The 9,717-nt window shown below is 41.4% G+C and overlaps 1 protein-coding gene across 16 annotated transcripts in view; it reads left to right on the forward strand.

The window, feature by feature from the left end:
• Positions 1–9,717, forward strand: part of CFAP20DC (CFAP20 domain containing) — a 236,640-nt gene that overhangs the window by 186,322 nt on the left and 40,601 nt on the right. For all 16 annotated transcript variants that reach the window (XR_015726660.1, XM_087866894.1, XM_087866899.1 and 13 more), the window contains one exon: positions 922–983. Coding sequence is in view for 15 of the 16 variants with exons in the window: in XM_087866894.1 (XP_087723020.1) it covers positions 922–983 (62 nt within the window). In the remaining variant the exon portion in view is untranslated. The remainder of the gene's footprint in view (positions 1–921; positions 984–9,717) is intronic.

Raw genomic sequence — 9,717 nt, forward strand, 5'->3', positions numbered from 1 at the left:
CATTATGGGTGAGAAGAGCTTAACACGAGCCCTGTTGGGTTAGGAAGTAATGGAAATCCTTCAAATGCAATTCAAAAATGTATACCAAATTCCAACTTGTAATAAAATGAGAATGTTAAAAATGATTTTCACGTTAGAATTACATGGCTGTTAACCACATAAGAAAAATACTGCCAGCTGTATTCAAAAAGAGAATTTCTATCAGATATAATGGAATTTTCTCCCTTTATAGAACAAAGGAAAAACATCAAATTCCGTTGGAGGCAAGAGTTTAAAGCTTATTTTGGGATGTAGTTGTCTAGCGGTATTTTGAAATAGTAAGTTCAATGTTCCTCGCGGAGGGAAAAGTTGAGATCCCACATTGTGTTAGGTCCGGGCGCCATTTTTTTCAATTCACTGATTAATGCTTGAGGTTTTATTATGCACTTGGGGAATGACCACTTTGACCTAAGATTTACATGTGTAATTCCATTAGCGAAAGTGCAAGTTATCCTTGCAAACTTCCTAATGTGGAGATATAAATATATAATCCTTATCTCTGGGTCTCTGAGTTATTGCTGATAACTGCTGTGCAGCACTAGCTCCGTGAGATATCTTTTATTTTACTGTAGGTGGAAATATCAATGAATGTTAGCAGCGTAAAAACTCCACAAGGAGGAAGCGTCCACGCATGAACCTTCATTGCACCATAGATGCTATGTTGTGCAGTGACTGGCCATTCAAATAACCTGGTTTTTCTCATGTGTACCACCTTGTTGTTTGCTGGATCTCCCAAACAGCCTGTAGGTCTTCAGTGAAATAAACAGCCCCTTCTTGCAGATTGTTCCTCAGGAAAAAATGACAGCAATGAGAGTGCATGGTAAAGTCTATGTAAAGAACATTACCCGGATTAGTACCTCACAAACCTTTTGTCTTTTACAGCCTGTCAACCAGGGTCATCACTATCAGAAAGAAATGAATCCACCTTCTCCTTCTAACCCCCGGTAAGAATCATTAATAAGCTAAATATCTTTTTTCTTTTCTTTTAATTATTTAAAAGATTGTGCATTTTTCTTGGTGTCAGGAAATTGTTTTCCAAAACTTCCAAAGAGCTTCCAAAGTTCTTTTCTCTAGAAGGCTTGCTTTAATCTACTTTTCTTATTTAGACTACTGGGATGTGGTGGTGAACAGTCTACCTAGGTTTAAATGGCTCCTCTGCCCTTTGCTAGCTTTCGGACTTTGAGCAAGCCATTTCACTCAGGGTCATCCAGGCATAATATTACTCCCTGCTCTTTTGGGATAATCATATGAATGAATACATGAAAAATTCATAGCACAGTTTCTGGCACACAGCAAGCTCTCTTTAAGTGTTCACTTATTCTGTATTATTCTATTTGCATAGATATTTCACTTTAATCAGTATGTGATGTTTAGTACATTTTAGGCATGAATTTTTTGGCATTATCTGGTCCCTTTAAATTTATCAAGATAGCTCATATCAGTTAAAGGCCATTCTCTTTTTTCAAAATTTCAAAAGTTAATCCCAAAATTATTTCATTATTTCAAAAATATCATTGGCATTATGAGTCATTTGTCAATATAGAAAAAATCTCATTATCTTAGGCTCACTAAAGACAGGCAAATTGGAATTTGTGTGTTGAAATAGTTGTAGAATTATATGGTTTTCTAAAAAGTAAATTTGTTTATCAGCACAGATCAGTATCATTTTATTAATATTTTTTAAATAGTAGGAATTTATTAAAAATCAGTCCATCTTGAGCTCCATCTGCAGGATCTTAGTTATTGTAATGCATCTCATTGTTCAGCTCTCTCACCTGTACTGTGGATTGTCCCATAAAATGGACCAAAACATCAGTGGTAATATTGTAGCTCTGGCTCTAAAGTGTGATATTTATTTTTTTTAAAGATTTTATTTATTTATTTCAGAGAGAGACAGAGAGAGCATGAGCAGGGGGAGGGGCAGAGAGAAGCAGGCTCCCCATTTGAGCAGGGAGCTCCACATAGGGCTCAACCCCAGGACCCCGGTATCATGACCTGAGCCAAAGTCAGACGCTTAACCAACTGAGCCACCCAGGCGCCCATAAGAGTGTGATATTTATTACACAATGTCTGAATTATAGTTGAACATATCAAAAACAACTTAGTCTTAAAAGAGAGACAGATAGACAGAGACAGGAAGGATTTGTTAAATAAGAGTACAGGGCTGATCAGAAAGGGTGAATACTTACCATTTACATCAGCATGGATGGAACTGGAGGATATATGCTGAGCTAAATAAGTCAATCAGAGAAAGACAATTATCATACGGTTTCACTCATATGTGGAATATAAGAAACAGGGCAGAGGACCGTGCGGGAAGGGAGGAAAAACAGAATGGAAAGTCATAACTGGAGAGGGAGACAAACCACGAGAGACTCTTAAGTCTAGGAAATAAACTGAGGGCTGCTGGAGGGGAGGTGGGTGGGAGGATGGGGTAATTGGGTGATGGGCATTAAGGAGGTTGTGTGATGTGATGAGCACTGTGTTACAGCAACTGATGAATTATTGAACTGTACATCTGAAACTAATGATGTGCTATATGTTGGTTAATTGAATTTAAATAAAAATAAAAAAGAAAAATAAAATAAAAAAGAAACCAGGACTGTCCCCTGGAACACAAGGGCAGCCAGGACTTAGGAAGGGAACAGAACCGGAATGCTGAGAGGCAGCCAGGCAGTATCCTCACTCCATCTCTGCTTGCTTCTTCCTGTCTGTTCCATTCTTCTCTCTAAGCACCAGCTTTCTGTTTCCAGTCACATATGGCTGTCTGACAGCTCTTGAGTTTATGTATTGCAGTTCAAAGTACATGCCAAGCTGACAGGCTATGTCTGAATCCCAATTCCTACTTTCTAGGAGAGAGAATGTGATTGCCCTAACTTGAGCCAAGTGTCCCCTTTTGGTCCAGTCAGCAATGAACAGCCAACCAACCCATGTAAAACTAACATGGCTGCCAGGAGACCACCTACATGGTTTACAGGACTTTAATGGGGCCCAGAATATTGACAGAGGTAGAGTAAATGTGCTTAATTAATAATCACTTCTAAGTGTTCCTGGTCTTTACACATGATCTGGTCATTCTTTCATGTTATCTAGTAGGGGGATTGCCACTATTATACATACATGTAGTAAGGAGTTCAAAATTGAGTTTGTAATTTCAGAGTATATAAAATGGTGTTTTAACATCCTTAAAATCAGTTTTCTCTTGACATGTAAATATGTCTCTTACAATCTTTCAGTTCATAAACTCTTTTTATCTGTGTATGAGTAAACTTTTAAGGTAACTGGAAATCCAGCTTTGGTCCAAATTATAACAAAGTCAGTATTTGTAATCCAAACAAATGAATATGATAGTTCAGATATGTTAGAAAGTGGAGCCTTTTTTTTAATAAAAGGAGAAAGAGGACCCAATTCCCATCCTAATTCTGGTACTAACCCAGTATCTGATCTCAGACAAGCCTCTCAACCTGTCCAGACCTCACCAATAATATGAACACCCTCATGTGTAAAGGAAAGGATTTGAGTTACATGCTCTCTCGTCACTTCCAGCTTCGTGATTCTGCGACTTTGATGAGACTAATGGATTTTACATATGAAACCTAGTTCCACCATCACAGAGAACACTGCCTACATAGAAAACATACCTCATAATGTTGGATTAATTAATTAATATTTAGATGTAGTACTATGTAACTTTTTTTTAAGATTTTATTTATTTATTTGATAGAGAGAGACAGCCAGCGAGAGAGGGAACACAGGCAGGGGGAGTGGGAGAGGAAGAAGCAGGCTCATAGCAGAGGAGCCTGATGTGGGGCTCGATCCCAGAACGCCGGGATCACACCCTGAGCCGAAGGCAGACGCTTAACGACTGTGCCACCCAGGCGCCCCTTGGTGTAGTACTATGTAACTTTAAATATCTCTTTTAATATTTGGTTCCCAAAGAGAGAATATAAGAAAATTCACCAACCAGACAGCATATTTTATTTAGCCAATTAAATGTTCATTCATTTTAGGGAAAATTAATTTACATTTTTACACAATAAAGTAAAAAGGCAAATTCCAAAGCAAAAAATAAAATGCTGTCAATCCCATTTGCCACCAGGTTATCCACCCAGTTTCCTAGAAAATTATTATTTAGCCATTCAGAAAACTTGCGGATTATGTGGTTTGGCTCTTGGCTTCATAAATCCAGCAGCTTGAAAGAACTGGCGGAAAGACATTATTGGACCATAAATAAAGACAATGATAAAGTTAAGAGGTCAGCATAGATCATCATATAAAAATGGGATAAATTGAATCATGTAATACATGTAAGTTAACTTAAAGTTGAAAACTATGATTCTTTTAAGATTTGTATTTATTCTATTTCTTACAAATAGTATCCCATACCTAGACCCTAAAACACAGAACTCTAAAATTAAATTTAAATTTAAAAGATACTGATAATGAATAATGAAAAAAATTTAAGAAATGAAAAGATAAGTCTCTAAGTCTACCGCTTGGATAAACAAGCATCTAACCTGAATTTTGGGTTGAAGGTTCTGCCTGTGGAGGCTCTGAACAACACATAAGAGGCAGGTAGTCTCTTGATTTCCTGAATTAAGTGTTTTTGTGATCAGAGTAATACAGACATGATGAGGCTGAGGACACGTGTGCTTGCAGGTCCATTGAGAGAGCACGCTGGTGCCCTGTGGGAACGGAAGTGGCCACATTATCCTCAGTGAAAAATCTACAGCTACTCCAAAGAACTAAGACTTGTACCCGCACTCATACTCCTACCCATACTTGTGCCCATACTCATGCCCACACACACATATATATTTAGAGAGTCAGTATTCAGTTAGCTTAATTAATGTCACAGAACAACCAATATCCCCAAAGTCTTTCATTTACATTTTGCTCTGGGAAGATTTTTCTTTCTGCAACATAATTACCTTCTTAGTTTTATGTGTTTATGATTAAAGTTTAAGATAGCATGCAATTCACAAAGCAGGCAAATTTGGGTCTTGAAGGGTTGACTCTAGGATGCCAACAGCTAAAACACAGCATATATTCATAGATTGTTTTCTGCAGAGTCAAAGAATCCACTTGCACTCACAGGGCGATGCTTGACATTGGATGGAGGTGGAAACAATGGTAATCATTTCCTGAGAAGTTTACAGTCTAGGAATTGAAATCCACATGGTTCACTTCATCATATCCCCTGGTGTCTAGATTTGCAACAAAGCCATTTCCCTTCACAATGTTAAGCATGGGTCTGATAGTTCTTATTATTTTTGTGTAACATGCTGACTGATATTTCGGCAGTGTCTCAGATTCCGGGGCCCTTGCTTCCAGTGTCCACCCACCCTGCCTCTTGGAGCACTGACAGCCTCTATGACAAGGTGCAGAAATGGCTAACATAATCTAATACAATTTAGAGGCGTGTTGGGTAGAAGGAAACAATTTCACAGTTCATTCCTGTTGAGAAATGTCTCCTAGCATGTAAACTTACGTGCTGCCAAATGGAGCAAAATGGATGCTGTTTGCAGCCTTAAGTCATTTCTTTGAAAATGCCATCTATTGGTTTGTGGGGTTTAGAGCTGTCCCTTAGGCACATCCATTTATGCGTTTATGTAGATTCTTCAGAACAGCTCAGGATATTTTTGTTCGGAAATGGGTTTTATAAAATAAGCTGTGATTACATTCTGGTTGTCTGTTCATATGGATGGAGTCGATAACCAGTCTTTCATTTCAAATGGTGATTATACTTGCTATTTTTACAACTCATTGGAAAATTAGGGGGAGGAGGGAAGGTCGTCAGAGGCTCTGTAAAGTTCTAAATGTTTATGGAAATAAACACTAGAGAAAATAATCCCCAAATGCCCAAACAGTAATGAATGGCATGGTTTTCTGAAATGTTTGCTTTATGATTTATCACTTATCTGTAGATTTTTCAAATGTCACCACTGATTGTGGGAAGGCTTGCATCCTTTGCAGTTTTGCTGCATGTTTGTGTGATATAAACATACTTATAACTATAATTAGATGATAAAGCCCTGCAGACTTTGACAAGTGATTAATAACCACCAACCCCGGTTCACGCTGGCTCAGCCGGCCTGACTGAGGCAACTGTCCTGTCATCGTAACCTACAAGTACTGCTCTGGACTGATCACCGTGGCTTCATTTTTCTTTTCTCCCCAGTTGTCAGGACTCAGCCTGATGGCCTTCTCTATTGCGTAAGCTTTTTTTTTCCCCACCAACACAAAAGAGAGAAAATGTATAAATAAAATTAAATGCAGAACTTGCATGTCATGTTTCTCCCCAAATGATTAAGTTTGGATAATTTTAAAACAAGTCAGATTTTTAACAAATACTCCTCCTTCAGACCAAAACACAACAGAGGGTTTCCTGATTAGCTGTGCAAAGAGTTTCTCTAAATGTTGTGTTATTGTTGTTTTCGATTATCTGTATTTTTGCATTACATCTTAATGATCTGTTTAGAAAATCAAAGGCACCAGTTTTTACTTTCATCATTTCTCTCATTAGCCTAACAAAAGCTGTCCATATTGCTGCCTCTCATTTCATACTCTCCTCCCCAGCAATTCACACCTGCTCATCTGCGCGCTGTGCTCCTCCATACTCAGAGCCCCCAGTCCGGTTCACGCTCCGTGACCGCCATTGCTGTTTGAGCTCTGGGTTCCCGGGAAGGCAGGGTGGCATCGTGTTCTCTCTCCTCCTGGTGCTGTTCAGCTGGCCTGGCTTGGGTAGGAGATGAGGGAGGGAGAGTAGAAGTATGCCCAGAAAACACTGAAAAGTGAAAGTCTTCATCCTGAATGTTAACCAGTTAAATGTCAATTTTTTCCCTATATCTTTGCAAGAATTACCCTTTCCTCTCCAGAAAATAGGATGACAGTGTTATTTCTTTACTCATAAGCAGGATAACACTGTGTTTTTATGAGAGGCTCTTGTTTGGATAGAGTTTAAATCTAATTTCCATGCATGTTCTACTCCCTGCCAACCAGAGATCCCTAGATACTGATAACCATTAAAATGGCCCTAATCTTTAATACATAATATAATATGTATTATTTATACAAGCTATTTAATAATAGTTTCCAATACCTTCTATATTATAATAACTCTGAAAGTTCTATGTCCAGTCCTGAATTCCAGACTCATCTATCCAAGCTGCCAACTTGACAGATACCCACTTGGATCTCAAATCCAAGCATTCACAACAACTTGGTTTTCTCTCCCTCTACACAAATCTGTTTATTCTTCACTCTTCTCCATCTCAGAAAATGCCACCATCATCCCGCTTTTACTCAAGGCAGAAACCAAGAGTGCTCCCTGCTTCCTCACCCTGACCCATTCCGTGTCCCTCCTCAGCAAGTTGTGCTGGTGCTCCCTCCAACCAAAGCATATGCCAGATCCAGCCACGCTGCACTGCTGCAATCCCAGCCCACATTGCCATCACCCCCTACCTGGATACATACCATAGCGTCCCACCTGCTTTCTCTGCTCCTTGGGCCCCTACAGTCCATTCTCCACTCAGCAACCGGAGTAGTGGTATTACACCTAAACTGGAGCCAAGCATGGCCCCATGGAAAACCTCCCAAAGGTTGCCCACTGCTCTTAGGATCCAGTAGTGCCCCTTACCCTGAATGCCCACACCCAGACGGTGTTTCAGATCACTGTGCACCCTGCTGTCTGTGCATCAAACACCGTGGTCGTGTCCCTTTTACCTGGACGCTCCAGGTGCCACTAGCAGAGCTTTGCACGAGAGGGCTCCTCTGCTTGGAGTTCCCTCACTCTAGAAAAGACCCTAGATAGCAGCTTCCTCCTGTCATTCAGGGCTCCATCTACATGCCATCACCTCAGCGGGGTCCTTCCTTAGCATCTGACCCAAAATGGGCCCTGTCAGCCTCATCACATTCTCTTTTTTGTTTCTACTACAGTACTCCTCACTACCTGATATCTTCTTGCTTGTTTGCCTACTGTCTATACACACACACACGCACCCCTCCAGAATACACTGGAAGTGTAAACTGCCTGAGCCTAGGGACTTTATCTCTCTTGCTCACTGTATCCCTCGCTCCTCAAACAATGCCAAACACAGAGGAGACACTGAAGAAATATGTGTTGAACTCGTTGAACCTCACTCACAGAAATGAGTCTCCCGTCTCCCTACGCCAGCTCCCTTGCCATGGATTTAACTGCTCACAGTGAGCCAGAAGCACCTGCACGCTTTCTCCCTGGAGGGTGTCTGGAGCCTGGCCCTGTTCCCACGTGTGGTATATGAGAGCACTCTCGTGAAGTTGTTTTAAATGATCCCTTAGAAGATAGCCACAATCTCAAGTCTCCAGTAAAGTATCATTTTAAACCTTTCAACGGGGACAAGTTTTCTGCAATTGAACTCCTGTGTTTTCTTCTGTATTCTCATTGGAAATTACTTATCTGTATTTGCCTACACGTGCCCATTGTGTGGAGTCGGGTGCCACTAGCTAGAAATCTGCTTGGGTTGCTGCTGCAGAGGTGTACCTGACCCTCTCCAGGCCAACAGAATCTGGACAGGTAAATGGAAAAGAAGCAAGAAAGCAGAGAGAGAGAGAGAGAGAGAGAGGATCTGAGCTTATGGTGCTGGTGCCCTTTAAATTCAAGTGACTCCCTGCTCCTCCTGTTCCTGAAGAGGTCCTTAGTCCACGGGTCGAAGCTTTACAACAGATTCTAAGAACACTTGATACAAAGAGACCCAGCTGGGCCCCTTCCCTCCTAGGTCTACAAGCAAAGGCCAGGCTTAGAGTGGCTTTTCTAGCCTCTCTAGCCCTGCCCTAGAGAAAACTCAAGCTAAAGGCACTGGTAGCACGCCGAATCCATCAATAGTCATCCTGCTTCTTTCCTGGGACCTCTCGGAGCCTAGGACCATGCGAGGACCAGCTTCGAGGGTACCCTTCCCACTGGGTTCCAGCAGTTCACCAACAGAGCTGGGCAGCTGGTGATCTGCTGTCCCATCGCTTCTCCTTCCTCCTCTGCTCTTGGCACTTGGCTGCCCATCCACTTTCGGTCCTGGTTCTGACCATGTGTTCTACCTGAGCCAGTTAGCTCAGATTGCACACCTGCTCCAAGCACCCTGTCCCAGGCCGTAACCGGCCAGCACCCCTGCACACCTGAACAATATTTCTTTTTCTTCGCTTGCTCTGCTCGTTCATTCTGGCCCTGCCGGCCTGGGCTTCCGCTGACCCCACTCTTCAGTTTCTCAGTTGAGATGTCTGCCTGCTCTCTGACCGGATCTCTCTTGGGCCCCTGGGACTCCGCATTTCAACCTGAGTCTCCTACATTTTCCATTGTACTCCATAAGAGGATCTGAAGCCATTAGGGCTGGGGAAATACTCATCAATATTTTAGTTATGGTCATATTTTCCAAAATTGCAGACTCAAGAAACCCATTTCCATAAGAGTTAGAGAACAACAGATTGCACCCTCTCCCCCCACCCTCCCCAAAGCTGCTGGGTCTGAAATCATGGGTCCCTGAAGACTCTTAGCATATTTAACTAGCAGAATGAAGAACTCCCACGATTACCTGGGCCTCCCCAGCCACTGTTATCCATCCCCATGATGAACTCAGATTACCTTTGGCCCAGGGTCCAATGTAAAGAAGGTAATTACCAAAGCAATTATTTACCGTTCTAACATTTTAC

Source organism: Ursus americanus, chromosome 14 (assembly GCF_024610735.1).
Source record: "Ursus americanus isolate L20-20 chromosome 14, mUrsAme1.1.p, whole genome shotgun sequence".
In the NCBI taxonomy this organism is placed as follows: domain Eukaryota; kingdom Metazoa; phylum Chordata; class Mammalia; order Carnivora; family Ursidae; genus Ursus; species Ursus americanus.